This window comes from Rhopalosiphum padi, chromosome 3, assembly GCF_020882245.1.
Source record: "Rhopalosiphum padi isolate XX-2018 chromosome 3, ASM2088224v1, whole genome shotgun sequence".
Taxonomy (NCBI): domain Eukaryota; kingdom Metazoa; phylum Arthropoda; class Insecta; order Hemiptera; family Aphididae; genus Rhopalosiphum; species Rhopalosiphum padi.
Genome location: NC_083599.1, coordinates 67,021,467 through 67,041,486, shown reverse-complemented (window position 1 = coordinate 67,041,486; position 20,020 = coordinate 67,021,467). Strand labels below are relative to the sequence as shown.

General features: G+C 24.7%; 1 protein-coding gene and 1 pseudogene across 3 annotated transcripts; one reads left to right on the top strand and one right to left on the bottom strand.

Moving 5' to 3' along the window:
• The first annotated feature begins 1,402 nt into the window (after positions 1-1,402).
• Positions 1,403-6,960, top strand: LOC132925464 (uncharacterized; annotated as a pseudogene).
• A 651-nt stretch (positions 6,961-7,611) lies between these two features.
• On the bottom strand, positions 7,612-18,997 carry LOC132926947 (uncharacterized). Of its 3 annotated transcripts, XR_009661579.1 has the most exons (8): positions 18,466-18,997; positions 17,467-17,724; positions 17,078-17,392; positions 15,116-15,409; positions 14,686-15,020; positions 13,249-13,432; positions 10,094-10,719; positions 7,612-9,230 (listed from the first exon to the last, which is right to left on the bottom strand). XR_009661579.1 is itself a non-coding variant. In XM_060991372.1 (7 exons), exons 1-7 carry the CDS (start codon positions 18,494-18,496, stop codon positions 10,529-10,531), a joined length of 1,608 nt encoding a protein of 535 aa, XP_060847355.1. In that variant the 5' UTR covers positions 18,497-18,997; the 3' UTR covers positions 7,612-10,528. The 3 variants fall into 3 exon arrangements, 2 of the variants coding, with proteins under 2 accessions (XP_060847355.1, XP_060847356.1); XM_060991372.1 differs by having other exon boundaries at positions 7,612-10,719; XM_060991373.1 differs by lacking the exon at positions 17,467-17,724 and having other exon boundaries at positions 7,612-10,719; positions 17,078-17,329.
• Between the last annotated feature and the right edge of the window lie 1,023 nt (positions 18,998-20,020).

Sequence of the window (20,020 nt, the reverse complement as noted above, 5' to 3'; positions counted from 1 at the left end):
GTGGATGAGGAATATTGAGGCAATAACCGGCGAAGCACATAAAACTTTTTTGTACATGATCAATCCTGACTAACTATATAACTGCGGTATATGGTGACCAAACAATAGACCCATATTCAATAACCGAACGGACTAATGTATTATAAAGAGCTAGAAGGCAATTGACAGAACTGAAATTGGTTGTGTAACGTCTTATAAATCCCAAAACACGAAAAGCTTTGCTAATCGTATAATCATAATTGATCACACACTGACATTTAAAGTCAAACAGTCCCATCATACAAAAAAAGATAGTAATAAAAGTTATCTAGAACCTGGTTTATCAGTAAATATTATGTACAAAGTATGGAAATGTGATAGAATAAAAAACAATAAACCTAAAGCTTCATTTAGCAAATACTATAAAGTATTTGTATCCAAATTAAACTTAGCATTTGGTTATCCTCGGCAAGATGTTTGTTTTTATTGTACTGACATGATGGAAAAAGAACTTGAACAAGAAAAGAGAGAAGAAATTAAAACTGATATACAAATTCACAAAAAAATCAAAATTTTTTTTATGAAGATGGCTGAAAAAAAGAAAAAGTAGTTTCAGTCTCTTTTGACATGATGCAGACTCAGCCTTTACCCAAACTCAGTGTAACCGATGTTTTTTACTGCCATACAAGTATGGCTTTATACTATAACATTTGTAATAAATTCAGTGAGTGAGGAAAAAAGAAATACTTGTCATACCTATACTGCCCTGCTACTGCGAAAAGCAGTAACTACAAAATTCACATTTTCGGGAAATTGAATTTTTGTGTTTTTATAATTTTTTTATTCAATTGAAAACTATAAGTACACCTTTTAACTGAAATATATGAAAATTTATGCTAGAAATTGGTAGTTGGGTATTTGATAATCGGGATTCGGATTATTACTTTATTAGTTACTACTTTAGTATATATAGTTCCGATATATAATTATAATTATTTTTTTTTTTTTTAAACCAGTCAGTTAAAATTTAAACAATATATATTATAATATTACCTATATAGTAATATTATCATCAATAAAATAATTTTTAGAATTTGCCTATAATATAAACAATGTCCTGAATTAGAAAGAAGTTCGATAATAATGATAATTCTAACATAGGATTAATTGTGATTTGCACATAATCAAATAATATCCTATTATTGCATACAAGACGTGACTTTATTTTCGTCATAACTTATAGAGCTGTTTATAAGTTAATCGTTAATCTATGTTATTCAGTCTTTAATGATTGTATTTATTTGTTCATTGTTGCTAACATTGACATGGCTATCAAATTAGCATTTTTCATATTACCACCGGTTACCAAGACCAAGTACCCGTCTATTAAAATGACACCCACCCCAAACTTTTTGGTGGTACAATGAACCACAAAATGCATGATCAAACCGCCCCTGTTACTGTAATACTCGCTGAGGAAGCAAGAAAGAGTAGCGCTAAGATTTCTGAAGTCATCTCCCGTGACTTATACATGGACGATCTGATGACCGGTTGTGAAACTGAGGAGGAATGCATACAATTACATGAAAGCATAGCCAGGATTTTGAACTCAGCAAAATTTCCACTACGGAAATGGTGCTCCACTCGCCTTCAATCATAGCAAGAATAGGAAAAAACAAGATGATGCTCTTTTTACATTAGACCTTGGAGATAGAGAGATCATAAAATCGTTAGGGCTGTGCTGGCAGCCATTCGCTGATCAATTCAGATTCAGCATCACGGTGCCAACAGTCAGATCTAATCTTACCAAAAGAGAACTGTTATCAGATTTAAACAAGGTATTCGATCCATTAGGATTCCTAGGACCCGTGTTCATTATAAATGTTGTTGACTTATTGTTGATTTGATTTTAACTTCACAAGTTTCAGTTTAGAAAATACCCTTTCACAAGTCACTTGAGTAGAGGGTACCAGTAGTACATATTTATAAACTGTAAATAAATTATGAAATGAATTTGAATGAAATGAAAGTTTTTTAATTATAATATAGGCACATGTAGGCAATGCATTTGTTACATTTATCACAGTCTACTAATTCAATTTTTTCTTCATCTTCGCTAACATTGATACTATATTCATTTAATACACTATCTGAAGCCATACTTGGTTGAAAACTTTCAAAATGACCAGCAAACTGCTTCCGTTCTACTCCTGCCAACTCACAAATGGTTTCTAAATCACCGTTAGGAAATACATTAATCGATTTTTTTTTTTTTTTTTATTATCATTCAAACAAATTGACAAATACATATAACAGATTCGATTAACCTCTCTCCTTTAAGCTAGGCTTGTGATGAAGAGAGGGAGTTATTGTAGTCATAAAATTTAATAATATATAATATAATATAATATAATATAACAAAGCGTATACTAATATGATATGAAAAAATAATAATAATAATAGACTATGAAATAAAGTAATATAATGAGAACAATGATAATATATAATATGATCTACAAAAAAAAGGAAAAATACATACATAAACATTTAACAATTATAAAAGCATAATATATAGTAAATGAATTTAAATTTTTTTTTTTTTTTTTAAATAAAGTTGTAACATTTCAAAGTTTTATAAACAAAGAATAATGAAAATACTTTACATACATAACGCGTTCTTCTCTAATTCCAAAAATAAAAACTTGTATACCACATATTTAATATTAATAGTATCACCCAATATCACATTTTTTTTAAATTCATACGGCATAGAATTAAAAATTGTCGGTCCCAGATAGTCTACAAAAGACTGTCCAAAAGATTTATTGGTGTAATATAACAGGAAAGTCATAATTTCTAAATTCTCTTTTTCTATCTAATTTATTGTAATGATTATCTCGTCTAACATGTTTCAATAAATGCATTATTACTATTTTTTTATAAAGGTACCTTACCGGTAAAACACCAAATTCCATGTAATTTACTTTTGTAGATCCCGTAACAGTACATTTATTTAGACAAATTCTGATTATATTATTTTGATTAATTGTTAATGCATTTAGTATGTTATCTTTAAGGCCACCCCATACTAATATACAAATTAATGAAATTAATTAATGAAAAAATTTTAGTAAGTATATATATATATTAAAGTGTAGTTCTTAAGTTCCACTAATTATTAACTAAAAAAAAAAAAGCTCGGGGCCTTGGCCGCGTTGGTGGCCCCGCGGCCATAGCCCAGACCGACACTGATTAGAAATAGTGCGTTTTGGAAAAGAACTCCTCATAGAGTATTAGGAGACACAGTTTCATTTAACTTGTACCTAGTTCTGGATTGCAGATAATTTGGTTCTTATTTACTATTAGGTACCTACCAAAATGTTAAAATTATATTATTTAACATAATTAGTTACCTACTCTTATACATTATTCAATAACAGTATAATTATATGTTTGATTGATTAAATATAAACATTTTAGTGAAATTTTGGTAAAATTAACTCAACAAACATAAATAACAATGGTGCATTTTTTTTACATTATTGTGACTATTTTTATGATTTATTTATTATTAAAGTACTATTTCAATGTTTTATCTTAATCATAAATAGACATTAATTTGGTACCTACATTAAATTAAATATTTTTAGTGAAAGTATTAATTTACATTAATACAAATCATACCTAACATATTTTTTTCAGAAGATTAAAATAAACTAAGTAAATAAAAACAAAAGGATACCTACCTAATTTCCTTTGATGATTCAAAACATATTACATAAAGTTAAAATATCTACACCAATCAATTTTCATTATTTTATTCACCAACATATTATTGTCTAATTAGGTGTATACATTTTTATAAAATTAACTCTATCTTCATAATAAATAAAGTTCACATGTTTCTTATATGACTAGTTATCTTCATAATTTATATAATTTTAGAGGATATTATTTTATGTAAAAATTTACAATAAAATTACCTACCTAATTATGTACTGCGTGTATACCTACATATTAAATTGTAATTATAAATGTAGCTTTGATAATATATGCCTACTGCCTAGTTATGGTAAATATGAACTTTTGTATTATAATATTATAATTATTTATTTTAATTATATTATGTTCTGTATATATTTAAATATTGTTAGTAGTTAGTTTGGTGTTGTTATTATTTTGTAAATAATTTATTATGTCATCAATTATTAAAATAATTATAGATACCTATATTATTAGGAAAAAGTTTGTTTGTCACCATAGTGGATTTAATAAAGTGCCAATTGAAAAAAATAAAAAAATAAATTCCAAAAACACTGAATGTCCAGCATATATACTATGTACAATAAAATTAGACAAACCGTGGACTAGAAAAACTGATAGTTATGTAAAAGTAAGAGCAAAAAACTATTTAGCACTTTTAAACTATTAAATTATTTAAAACACCAACCAAATATTATATTATGTTTGACATAATTACCTACTATACTTTAAATTTTTTTCTATTTATAAATTATTATAAAAAGCTTTGTTCAATATACTTTTATAGTTAAATGTTAATAATTTTAAAATTCTTAAATTTAAAGTATTGGTTAATGATTGTCCATTGATTACTTTACTTTCTATTATTTAAATACTTTTGAAATGTTGTCAGGATGGTCTATAAAGATTTATAGTTGTCAATTTGTAATTCCCATACATAAGAAACTGTAGAAACTCAAAGATTTTTGCCAGCTAAAAAAAATTTTCAAGTTACTTTTATAGAATATTTTAATAATGGTATGGGAATAATTGAATCTATAAAATTCCATGAACATGTCTTATCTTTAAATGATTTCGATAAAAAAAATTATACTAATAGTGCTATAAACCTAACTGTTGTGTATACTAACCATTGTGTACAAAATTGGCATGAGAAATGGTGTCTTGAAAATCTTGGTCCACGGTGTAGTTTAGGATTAATTGAAGTGAGTTTACCTCGTCTTTTAAAAAAATATTTTATTAATTTATAGCAATCTAATATATAACATATTTTAATATTCTTATTATAAGCTTAGAATGTTCTTAATTAAATAAATGATAGTTCTAAACCTTTTACCTATTTTATGATGTGACCTATTTTGTGACCCTATTTTTTCTTACATTCATTTAAAAAAAAGAACATTAGATAAGTTAATTAGACTGTTCATAATATATATTTTAATACTTTTTGAGATCTTTTTTCGAGAAACATTGTATTATTGACATAGTAAAAATAAAAGTTTGTTTGCTACCTTTTTCCACATAGGCATTATATATTAATTTTAAGTACTTGATTATTTCCATCTGTTTATTTTATTCACCATTTTAAAATGTTAATTAATTTTATAATTATAATACATTTAATAATATTGTTATGTTAGGAAAAATTGCACGGAGTGCTTGCATCACATAGGCAATAGGCTCTTATTACTTTTTATTTTATTTCATAATTAAATTGTTGATAGTAGAGAAACTACTAACTACAATATCAAAATACTGGACCATTTTTTTTTTTTACTACAATTTGATGATTTTACCAGTCCAATAAGATTGGTTTAATATTTTTTTATTTTTGATAGAAACTCTTAGAAAAAAAAATATTTTGTGAAAAGCAAGACATGATTGTTAAATTTAAAGAGGATTCATTTGCTGAAGTGATAATGACTCCTATGATAAAAAGAGCCCATAAGGTTAGGACATCTAGCGAGATCATTTTTTTAGATACAACTTCTGCATGTGATCTGCAGAACCATGCAATTACATTAATGCTTGCTCCTTGTCCTGCAGGAGCTGTTCCGTTAGCTATTATTATTACTAAAGGTATGAACACGATAAATTATTATACTCAGTAGTCTTAGAGGCATCCAAATTTTTACAATAGGTATGGCAAAATTTGAATTTAAATCCCACTCACCTTGCCCCTTTGTGTTTTTATGTTTGGCAGTCACTCTATCTTATCTAATATCAATGTATGCCTCTGATTATAATTGATTACATTTTTTATTAGTACTTAAAAATTAATAATCCTGTATACTTGTAATGATAAATAAATTATACTTAATTTATCATTATTTATAATTCATAACTGAATTACAAAGTGCAAGAGCTAAATGCCTACCTACTTTTAATACAAATCTGTTAGTTAATATTAAATTGTATTACCTTAGGACAAAAATATGAATCCTACAAAGCTGGATTCAATTGGGCAAAAGAAGCTTTATCCAGTAATTATAGTTTAGGATGTAATGGATATCCAAAGATTTTTATGACGGACAATTCCTTAGCAGAAATGAATGCAATTAATCATAACTGGCCTGATAGTAAACATTTACTTTGTACATTTCATGTACTACAAGCAGTCTGGCGTTGGTTATGGGAAGCCAAAAACAAAATATCCCAAGAAAAACGAAAAGATATTATGAAAAGTTTTCAAAATGTGTTGTATGCTGATACAATAACTAAGGCAGAAGAAGCATACGCAATAGCTAAAGATTCGGAATTTAATAATTAGAATAAATATTTGGATTCATATTAGATTTAAATGGTGTCTTGCATAGAGAAATGAAACGGTTAGAGGTCATCAAACAAATAATTATTCAGAAATAACTGTTAAGATTTTTAAAGATGTTGTACTTTCAAAAGTCAAAGCTTATAACATAATAGCGTTAATAGATTTTGTTTGTACAGTATTAAATAATTATTACTGTCGCAGACTTAGAGAGTTTGCAAATTCTAGAACATCTAAAGCAAAATTATTTCTTTAAGTACAGTCAAAAAAAGCTAACAATATAGAACCAAAAAATATTAATCAACTCTCTGAAATTGAATATACAATACTAATGCCTAGTGATGAATCATATGAAGTAAACACAAAAGTTGGCATATGTTCATGTCACAAAGGTAAATATGGATCTTTTTGCATTCATCAGTGTGCAATTTATATACATTTTGATGCGGTCTCGGTAAATTTTCCTCCGGTGTCGCCGTCAGATAAGCATACTATTTTGATTTTAGCTGATGGTAATGACTCACTTCCATTAACATTTTTTGAACCTCTTATTCCCAGTACATCAAAAACTAAAATTAATTACAATACTGATTATGGTAACTTACCTGATACTAAAAATGATAGTGTATCTAAAGAAGACCAATTACCTTTGTCTAAAGTTAACGAAGTTATCACACAAGAACCTATAAATGTGTCAATGAAAAGTAAAGTAACTTTAATGAATAATTTAAACAATAAATATGGTTCATATGTATCGGGATTACAACAATTGGAAACTCTAATTTAATAATAAATAAATCATAAAATTAATCACAATTATGTAAAAAAAATGAACCATTGTTATTTATGCTTGTTGAATTAATTTTACCACAATTTCACTAAAATGTTTATATTTAATCAATCAAACATATAATTATACTGTTATTGAATAATGTATTAGTGTAGGTAACTAATTGTGTTAAATAATATAATTTTAACATTTAGGTAGGTACCTAATAGTAAATAAGAACCAAATTATCTGCAATCCAGAACTACAGTTAGATGAAACTGTGTCTCCTAATACTCTCATTACTACTTAATATGTAGATATACACAATACAAAGTTAGGTAATAAATACATTTATTGTAAATATTTACACAAAATATATTTACTATTATAATAAATGAATAAATAAATAAATAATTAATATACTCTAAAAAAATATAAATTATGAAATTAACCAGTCATAAAAAAACATGTGAGCTTTATTCGCTATGAAGACAGATTATTCTGTATAAAACTATTTTATTCTGTATTAACTTATATTAATAGTACATACGGAATAAACTAAATAATTGTGATGCATCCTTTAAATATTTTAAATTCTAAGCTCACTAAAAACAATACCCAATAGAATTAAGTACCTAAGTACTTACTAGTAAACTAAATCCCCTAAACTTACTATTGTCAAACCATTAGCCCCTCCCCTATATTTCAAACAATAGGTATTTGCACTTATGGTCCTAACACTTCTAACTATACTTATGAACACAATATTTTTGTTGCACTTGGATTAGAACTTCTTGCTATCCACTGAGTTTTAGTTGGTAATCGGTAAAAAAAATATCCGTACCAACTAAATACATAATATTTTTTTTATTTTATTGTACATTAAATAATTTTAAATTTTTTAACAATTAACTTATATTTCAATAACTATACAACACTTTTTTTAACATATCTATAAGGACTATAATGAAAAATATAATATTATTTTATTTTAACTGTGATATAATTAGTTATGATTTAATGTCATATACTATATATGTAATTTGTTTTAATCGATAGTTACTTAATTAATAAAATAAATGTACTTTTTAGTACCTTTGTAATATAATAAAATAATTTAATAATTAATGTAAAACACCGATAGGGTATATTATTTTATTAAATATTATTAAAAGTTTATGTAAATGTATGTGCACTATAATAAAAAAGTTTTAGTTTTTCTGATGAATTTTTTTTTTTTTTTTTTTGGGGGGGGGGGGTTAAATATAAATTATATCTAAATATTGATACTAGACACCGAGGCTTAATATTATATTTTATTATTGATAGTGAAAATGCGCGAAAATTTAAATTAAACCAATCAGGAAAGCCCGGTTGTGAAACAATGTATAGTATGTTAAAATGCTGCCGAACTAGTGTGAATCAGGCTTATACTCTTTTATAATTTCTAAATATGAATGTTAGTGGAAAGTGAACCAAAACTATAATTTGAACATAGACAAAGCTGCAGATGCAGAATACTAGCATTAAATCTTGAGTATTAAAACGTACCAAACATCACTATATTTGAGAAAAAATTTTATAAGGAATGATGCAATTAAAGTATATCAATACAGATGATAAAAAAAAAACTAATACATTAACAGTCCCTACCTCCACATAAACTTAAGAATAATTTGTTTAAAATCAAACTGCATTTTTAATTTTTGTTATTGTGTTATTGTAATTGTATTTAACTCAAGGCACAGTTGAAGGGTGGTATTTAAATTAGACATAATTCTTTTTTTAATATAATATTGTAACAATATACATAATGCAACATTATTGTGAATGTTAACAGTTATAAGCAAAAGGACAGTTTCCAGCTTTTCAAATTAATTTAATTGGTAATATTATTTAAATAGAAAGAAAATAATATTAAGTTTGGGAATAAATTCAATATTAGTTCATTACCTTTGTAATGATATCTACATCATTGCGCCACACAGCTTCATGTTTTGATATCATCATAATACTATTAAATATGTTATTACTAAAAAACCACTTAGCAAATATCTGAACCCATGTACCCTGATATTATTCAAAATGTACAAAACCATTAATAAATAATAACTATACATATATATACATGTAAAAATGCCATTATATTACAAAAACATATTTTGATGTATTTATACAAAATAAACAACAACAATTTAATTTGGAACAACAAGGTATCAAAGATCAATACTATAAGTAGAGCCCCCTTTTTAATATTCAAGCCAGTCTGCTTACTTTAGCCATTTTCATACGCACCGTCTCAATTCACCACACTCATAAATAACCGCTTATTAAATTAACTCTGTTCTATTTCAAATCTTACAATATCTTGTTGTGAATTATTAAAGAGTTTTCTATTCAAAACTTAAGATTATATTTGCAATTATTTCAAGAAAATTAACATTATTAATATTCTCTTCACAAATTCTACAACTGTTCAAAAACATCAACAAGGTAAGAAATTATATTAATATATATTTACACAAATTACAAAGGTAAAATCCTCATCAACGACAAGTCAATTGAGACATGCAGACTCAGGTGCATCACCAATCATTATACCCTTCGTTTATAAATCTGTACTCACGATCCCAATCAATCGTAATAATTATATGCTTTAATCTATAATAAGAGATAGGATAAAGAAAGTCGACATTCAGAATCCCTTTAATTATTATTCATTAAAATAGCTAACTATACCAGCTCAGTTAATATATTATTATAAGGTGAAGTTTTATCAATAAGCAACGTACGGGCTTATTTTTAATTCATCACACCTTGTTCATAAAAGAAAAATTAAAATAATAAATATGCCTTTACCAATTAATTTTAAAGATGGGAAAATACAATTATACCAAACAGAATTTAAATATTATCATGATAAAACATACTTAAAATACAACTTAAATATTTAAAGTGTTTATTTATGAGATATGAGTTATTTGCCTTTAAATTAATTATAATTATATTTTTTTAATTAAATTGATTTCCAAGCTTTATATTATTATTTTTAAAACATTAATAATTATTATTATTTAAAAACCAAGGACCAAAAGTCCAATAACCAATATATACTGGGGAAAAACTCAATTTTTCAATGGAGAGTAAACAGCAGCCATATGAGTGTTTACCTTTAAACTCTTTTATTTATATTACATAAATTAAGGAACATATATTTTAGTTAATAGTTTAAGTTCTTACAATAATCTGATTCAAACAAACATTCCATTTTCAAAATTTCCAATAAGTTGATTTTCTAATTGATAAACATTAACTTTTGATATAAGCTGTAGTGAGTGTTTATCATTCAAATAGAACTGGCTGAATGAATTGATAAATTGATATGTAACTAATACAGAAACCAATTCTCTGTAACCATCATTGTCAATATCCATTACATTTACTAAATACAAAAAAAAAATGGTTAATAAAGTTTTTATAAAAATATTTTTTGATAATACATTTAAATGAGCCAAGTAAACAATTTTCATCATTTTTAAAGTAAATTATTTGATGAGACTTGTTTGAAATTATCTACCTAATCAAATTTTATTATTATATTATATAATTTTAATTGAAAGATTATTTAAAAATATGTTTAGTAAGATATATTTTAATTAGAATTATAAACATTATATTGTTATGTTCTAGAATTTATTTACTAAAAATAAACAAAAATATTTTATACAACATTTAATAAAATAAATCTTCCACCATAAGAAGTTAAGCAAACTTTTGAGATTTTGATGAATTTTATTTCAAATAAAAAAGGTCTATTTATTGGTAAAAACAGATGAAATCAAACACTTTTCTTCATTTAGTTATGAGACTTGGTATTGAAGAATTATATCATTTTAATATTATTTATGGTATATTTAATTTAAGTACATATATACATTTTTTCAATAAAATTATATTACTATTTGTGATCATAAATTATGAAGTTAACTTTGCGTTAATTTAGATATAACTGATATATTATAGTCAATAAGAATCAAGTCAATGCTTGATTTTTATTGAACAACAAGCGATATTACTCTTTTCATTTATCATCTAGAATGTATTATAATTAATGTTAATTATATACATTTTAACGCAATAAAACTTTTTAAGTAATTTTTAACATAACATCGAAAAACATAATTAACAGAGTAAAATAAAATGGTTTAATTTTAAAATAGGTTTGAATGATGAAATCATCTTCAATTAAAATAACAATATGTTGACAGTAAGTATTGAGTATTAATTATTTTATTTTATATTTATACAAATATAACTATTATACAGAATATTATAAAAATATTTTACTAATTTTACTGTTTTAATTATTTTTTAGATCACAAAAAAGTGAAAAATTGATTAATATTACGGTGAAAAAAATGATGTAGTAGATAAAAATAGCATTGACAATTTAATAATTATCGTAAGAAGAGTATATTATATTGTTATAATTGCAATTTTAGATTCAAACATTATTATTTTTTTTTATAATAGAATTAATTTATAAAAGGTTTATTTTTATCAATTATAAATATTGTTTATACTTTAAATGATTATAAAAACCAAAATTTTTCTTCAATAATACATAATTCATTTTCTGTAATACATTTTAAAAAGAAATTACATATATTTAACAACCATGATAATTGATGATCATCTAAATGTAAGCAAACAAGATTTTCAAACCTTGACCTTGATGATTTAATGAAAGAGAATGAATATTTTAAAACAGAAGTTCTAATATAAATACATACCCATACATCAAAGTTTTAACTATTAGATAGTATAAATCAATATTATTTCCTTACTACTAAAATGCATAATTTATAATTATCTTTATAGATAGCTCTATACAATAGAAACATTACTCATTTATAAGTATAAAACTTATCATTTTCTATACTTATGATAATAATTATCTTCAGTTCTAAAACAACCACATTTTATCTATGGAAGGAAAGTATAATGAAATTTCATCCTGTGCTTTTAAAGAACACATAAATTTACTCGATACAATTGATACTGTTATTCTGTATTCTAATAAAAATAATAATAATACAAATAAGTATATTTAATATTTATATGTTTATTACAATCAAAATCAAATATTAGAACTATACATTACAAGTTTCTCATATCCGAACATATCAGAATAGAGTGTATGTGTAATGCTAATCATTCTATTATAGATAAAAAAAAAAAAAGTAAGATTAATTATCAATTATCATTTACATGATTGGTTGAATCTTATATGTTATTCCAGAGGCAAATTTAAAGCAATTGAAATGGATCAAAATGATTTTCTCAATTTTTCAAAAATGCTAAAAGGCGATTTAGTTTTACAAATGACTGATAAAAACATAACTTTGTTTGGAACAAGTTTTAATGGTTTAAATATGACGATAATTTTAGCCAAATTTCTTTTAAAAGATCTTTAGAACATAATGAAGAATTTGAATGGACACCGCTTCGTCACCATGGAAAGTTGAGAAACAAAGATAAACAGATAAACAGTAAAAAAGGAATATAGTCAAATACTTTCTACCAATTTCTATACCAAAAAGGAAAAACACGATCTCATTGATTTGTTACCACTTATTCATCCTATATATCAGTTATTTTATAAGAAATTTATGTCTGTTACTCAAATGAAGATAAAGATTCTGATGAAGTAGATGTGATAATTATTGATAGTGAATAAAAGTTATTTTATTGTTTTTTTTAAATATATTTATATATTTATAAATTTATTAGATTTTAACTTTTACTACATAGTATTAAAAAAATGATTAAAAAGCTAAATTATAAATGTTTATCTTTTATAATTTTAAAAAGAAAATTTGTTAGTTTTATTTTATTTTATATTGTATGATTTAGTACAAATACCTGTTTACTATACATAAAAATATAGCTTTCCGAGTAGTATACTTACATGAATATTTTTGATATTCTAATTTTGGCTGACAATTTGACTCATTTTCACATACTTGTATAATTTTGTTTGAACTTATGTTTTTAATGTGGAAGTCTTCTAATCTGGATGAATTATATGTAATTACTATAACTTGTTCTTGAATATATTCAACCTTTTCAATGTTAGTGAGCTTTATTTTATTCTAAAAAATAATTTTAAAAAAATATTATTTACTACTATTCTCTAATGAAATATAAAATTAATGTAGGTATTTTCTTGTTTTAGTTTTTATGCAAAACTACTTTAAAAAAAATTAAATTAATAACTTAAATATGACATAACACACTATATGAATTTGCAACATACACATAAACAAAAAATAATTGTATAATTTATTATATTAATTCAATTCAACTAAACAAAAAACCAACTAATAGTACAATATACATTATACATTGTACATGTATAATCAAACATTATTTATTAATATATTGAAGTATAAATACAATTTAAAAATCTGAAAGATAAACTATTATTTAGAAGTTATCAACCCTCAACCATTTAGAAATTCAGTAAAAACAAAAGTATTATCTCATAAAATTTATTATGTAAAAATATTAGATAAGCTAATAATACTAGAATAATTATGTTCTAGAAGTTACATTTCAAATGCGAAAAACTTCAATAAATTTTTAATAAACATTTAATATTCATGAAAATATTCACTATTAACAAAGTAAAATTTTGGCGGTGCAATAAAACATTTATTTTTTTGATAACACAGACACAAAAAAAGTTGTAATTGTATATTAATTTTATATTTTAATAATTTGAATACATTTAAAAAAAAAACATATTTGAAATGAAAATTAAATCGATAATTCAAAGTAACAGTTTGGTTTCTTATCTATCTATTTTTTTTCTTACCTAACTTAACCAACTGTTGCCTTCTATGATCCTTCTTGGATAAAACTATTTTTATATTAGATACTAATATACAATCTAATTAAAAGTCTGGCAAAATATGCCTTCTTAAAATTATAAGATTCTAACCCTGTAATAATATATGAGCTCTTCCTTTTTGTATAGGTTATTATGTGGAATAATTTTTTATAAACTTGAATTTTCTTAAAAAAAAATATTGGTGTAAATATAAAACACTTTAATAATCAAAATAGGTTTTTAAATTTCCACATTAACTGATACTTTTTTATATAATTGAAACATGATTATTCTAAGTAAACATAATTTGTCAGGCTTTAAGGTCTAAATAATGAATTGAATAATATACTGCTTACAGTATTCTTAAAACTTGAAAATTATGGGACATTCTTTTCACTAAAAACATATTACTCATTTTATTATTTATGTTTCAGATAATTTAGCAAGATAAGGTAAATGGTAATTATAAATTGTAATTTGTCATACTTTAAATTATAAAAAAAATTAATTTACCTCAATTGTTTCATTATTCCAAGACCATATTTTTATAACAAATCCAGATATATTATTGCGCAATTCAAATGTCACTGGCTTCATTATATATGAACGATCAATTTTCTTAGACCAAACTGTTTCATTAAAATTATTTGTTACATTCACAATTGCTGTACAATTGGTTGGACAATTATAGTAGTTATTATTGATCCAAAGATTATAGGGTCCAAGTGTAGAAAAATATTGATTTTCTTCAATTTGATCATGTTCTCGTTTAGTTTGGTGAACTGAATCTGGTATCCAATCACGAGAGCAATTTAATATTGTTTTAATTGGAATCGTTTCTAAAGGATCTAAATATATAAGACATAAGTATATATTATTACATATTAGTGTATACAAAAATGTTTGTAAATATCTCTAAACTATATTTTTTAAATTTACATACCTAAAACAGTATTTTTACGGCAAAAATAGACTAATGACATATCATAGTTTAAAATAAGATCGGTCATTTTAGTACAATTATCATTGCGTATACTGCTCATTTTGTTTCCACTTTTTCCAGATAAAATATCTAATGTAGGCATATTGTTTTCATAGTGCACAAAAGCCATTTCATTGACACCATCAGAATTGCAATCGGGTATTATAACAGGAAACTCCGTATAAACTAGATCATTGATGTTATTTAATTTTGTTGTATTTGACTCTTGTCGATTTTTTTTCCATACGAGATCACCTATGAAACAATGTAATGGTTTTTTTTTTTTGGTTTTTTATATTTTACAGTATGTAAATTAATTGGAAAGTCAGTAGCTATAATTTGAAAAATAATGCAAATATTTTAGTTTTTTTTTTTTAGGGGCCTCGCTACAGTTATTATTTAAGGGACAACATTTAGGCAATTCATAATCTCGTCTTAGCAGCCCGAGATCTATGTGTTAGTTGTAAATGATTATTAGTGTAAGTAAAATGCGATGCGGGTACCTGCTGGAGTACCCCCATACACATGTCAATAACTCGATAACAATAAAAATTCAGTATACAAATTTTACGACAACCTACTTATTGTTCTGACAAAATTAAAGTTACGAGGCCCCTTAATATAATATATGATTAATAGCCTACCTTTTACAGTGATCTGAAATAAAAAAAATATGCAAAAACCACTTAAATTTTTTTTGAAAATTTAAAAATAGTCATTTTTCAGAATTATTTATTTGAAATATAGAGAAAAAGCAATTTTGAAGTCAATTGAATTTAGAATGAACAAAAGAAACTTTTATTTAAAAAAATACAGCATAATATAATGGTAAAATTGTATAGTTTGGTAACTATAATGCTACATAATTCAACTCATAATAAAGAATAGGTGCACTACTCATTGAAATAGTATTTAATATTTTTTTTTATAATATTGTTCAATATGTTCACTATAAACTTATGATTTATATCCAAGTTAATTTTAACTCCATTATGGTTTAAATCAATTATAGTCTTATAAGAAAAAATGTTTAAATATGTTATATTTAAATTATAATTGGCCTAACATTTTTTAAAAGTACCTAAATAATAATAGTAATTATACTCTGATGAAGTTATTGGCATAATGATATTTGTCATTAATGTTACCTATAATGTTAAAAATCTATCGGTATATAATTCAAGTTTATAAATAACTTAATTCAACATTAGGTAATATTTTATTTTTTATTTTATTTCACCTTATTAATTTAATAAAATAAAATTTACTATTTCTAAGTACATAGAAATTATCAAAAAAATAAATAAAAATAGCTTACATAAAATTTCAACAAGTTGTATGTTTTTTATAATCTATTAAATTAGCAAATTAGTTATCAAAGTGTGAATGTTATACAATCTTACCATTATATTATGCTATATTTTTTAAATAGGAGTTTCTTTCGTTCATTCAAAATTGTTTTTTCTCTATATTTCAATTAAATAGTTCTACAAAATGGCTATTTTCAAATTTAAAAAAAAAAATTGTTTGAATTAGTTATTATAATACATTGAGAAAAATTCACTACAATATCTGCATTATTTTTAAAATTACAGCTTTCCAATTAATTTACATATGGTATAATATAAATGATTTTGAATAAAGTTTATTATTATTTATTTTATTTTTTTATTGTATCGATTAATTTAAGTACCTATCTATAAAATAGAACACTAGAATTAGTTTAGGGTCTAAATCATTTTTATGCAGACATTACTAACTACTAAGTAACCTACTTAAATTTATGTACTTCACAGCTGAATTCTAAAATCATTTTTTAAAATAAAAATTCAACAAATAGATTACATAATTTTATCTTCTACACTTATAATAAAATAACAACAAATTTTAGTATATTAATATTAATATTCTAAATAAAACTACCTTTATTTTTACTGCTGGATACAACAGCTAACATATTTCTATTAGATGCTCCGATTATACAATATACTTCTTTATTTTCTTTGAACTGATTATTTAATAATGTACAGTCAATTGTGTCAGGTAATGAATCTAATCGTTTACGCCACATTTCTTTACCAGTAATTGCATCAATTTGTAAAAGACCCCCACCAATTGATGGTAAACGTTCTGTTCTAGGCGGCACATTTTGGCTGTTGAGAATTGATCCTCTTACTATAAATAATAATTGTATAAGTTTTTGATTTAACTCAATTGTACTTGGTTTGCCTTTTAACTCTGTAATACATAGATATTAATGAATTATATGAAATACAATTAAATAAGAACAACATATAGGATATAAAAAATACCTATGTCAATGAAAACAGAATCGGACCAAATCAACTTAATGTTTTTTGGAGAAATACAGTTAGACCATTCACATGGTACTATAAATAAAACACCAATTATGACAGCAAAACAAAATAAAATTGAGATCATAAATAAAATGAATCTGAATGGTGACATATTTTGAATATTCATTATGAATCCCTCTAGTTCGGTTTTCTTACTATTTATTAGCACTGATTTTGGATGATTTGTTGGTGTTGTCACCAACTGAATAGACTCTGTTAAACAAAAAACAAAAAAGGGTATGTCTTGTTATAAAAAGAACATGTGTATTTTGTGGCCAGTCATAATTTACTATAAAATATAAATACACTTAAAATATTGTATAGACAATATATTATACAAATATAATTGGTCGTAAAATCTACTAAATTTAGCATTATAGATATATGGGGTTGACTAAAATATTATTTATAAATAAGATATTGGCAATATAAATTATCACCAAGGGCACAATATCTACTTATAAGTTACAATATTTATTATTTGTTAAAAAAAATTGTAGTTATTATTTTTTAAATCCTGTTTATAAATAAAATTAAAACGCAATGTTAACAAATAATTTTAATGTATTTGAAAAACTTAAGAATTCAACATGTTTAGGTTTTTTCTACCATAATAAAGCAATGCAAACATATTCAAATATAATGCGATAAGGAGTAATATTCTCTCTATGTGCAAAATACATAGAACACAAAACATTTTTAGTAAAGGCATAATGAACTTCACCACAGCACTCATATAAGTAATTAAAATATAATTTTAAATAGGTACTCTACTAGATTATATAAATGTAATTTAAATGTTGTTACCGACATACAGTTCATTATGTTGCAATATGACTAATATATAATGTTAATCAATGTAAACGAATTAAAACCAATAGGTAATCCAATTAATTATACCTACATAATGTGCACAATAATGGATTAATGTGTAAATTCCTTAAGCAAACATACCTTTAACTTTAATTGGCTGGTACATAGTCATACTTTGTACCTACTATGGCGAAAAACAACTACTGTAGTAGTAAATACCAGTAAAAAGCCATTTGGCATGCAAAACACACAATTAAAATATCGGATTTTGATTTGCCACGTTATCGATGTACATAATTTTTCAGATACTTTGTACCACACTAATGTAATTGAAAATCCATCATGTACTCAAATGTGTGATCAAAACGATATCACAATTGTATAGTTTTTCAATGCATTTGTTAAATAATGTGGTGCAAACAGTTTTGATCTTTGGAACTTCCAGTTTTGAGGAAGGTTATCATTGCAGTCGCCACCGTCGGCTATTCGATAACGGTGGTCTTGACGCAATACCGTACGCACGACTTCCTGATGTTTTTAATTTAAAAACTCAGACTAACATGACAAGTCCATAGGAAATAAAGGAATAGTCAAATACAGTGTCACAGAGGACCATGGTGAGGTACTATTTATTTTCACTAGGTAATTACTAATTTACTGAAGACCGAAATCGTTATCAGGAAATATTTACGTTAACAAATGATAAGCACATTTTCGCGGTGGTACCGATTATATAATCTATAAACCTTGGGTGGTACCGACTACCGAAAGCAAACAGTTTAATGTTTACTAAAAGCAGTGTTCGCCGTTCGGAACGTTCACTAAAAAAATTAATTCGTTCACGTTCAGTCATTAAAAAATAAACTCGTTCACGTTCACGTTCCTGTTTTTTTTTCTCAAACAAACGCGTTCACGTTCTTTGAAAAAATGAATGCGTTCATTCAATTTTTTTAAACTTTTTTCTATAAATTACTGCAGTCAATATAATAGGTACCTATAAACAAATACTTACAACTCAACTCAAAAATATAAACACAATTTAGACTAGAGCATAATATGCATTTTATAGAGTATAAGCACTATAAGCCTACTATAGCCCATACGACATTATACGATCAGTGCTCGAATTGTAATTATAAAAGAAAGGGGAGTCAAACGTAAAAAAAATTAGCGTTCCACTTAATGATTGAAACCAACCTAACCCGTGGGGGGACGGCAAAGCCCCCATACCCCCCAAATAGTATTATCGACAATAAGTAAAAAAACATTACAACTATACAAAATGTACACTACAACAATAAATAATTATTATTAATTAAAAACAAATATTTTATTTTATTTTGAAATATAAACTATAATTATTTAATTTTTTAATATATTCCATAGCTCTACATAATATGAATGGCTCTCTTCGTTATTTTGTCGCTTAGGGCAGTTAACTTCATCAGCACATCATTTACCATTCGATGTCCACGATACAACATAAGGCTCAAGTATATAGGTTAAGTATATAAGTATATAAATATTATTAGAAGCTGTAACCCTTTATTATAATAATTATCTTACATATTTTGATTTTTATCATTAAAGATATTTACAATTTATTACGTACCTATTTTGTTCAAATTGATAATATTTACATAGGTACTATATATTCTATAGTATATAAACGTTTTACAAGTTTTTCAATAATGAT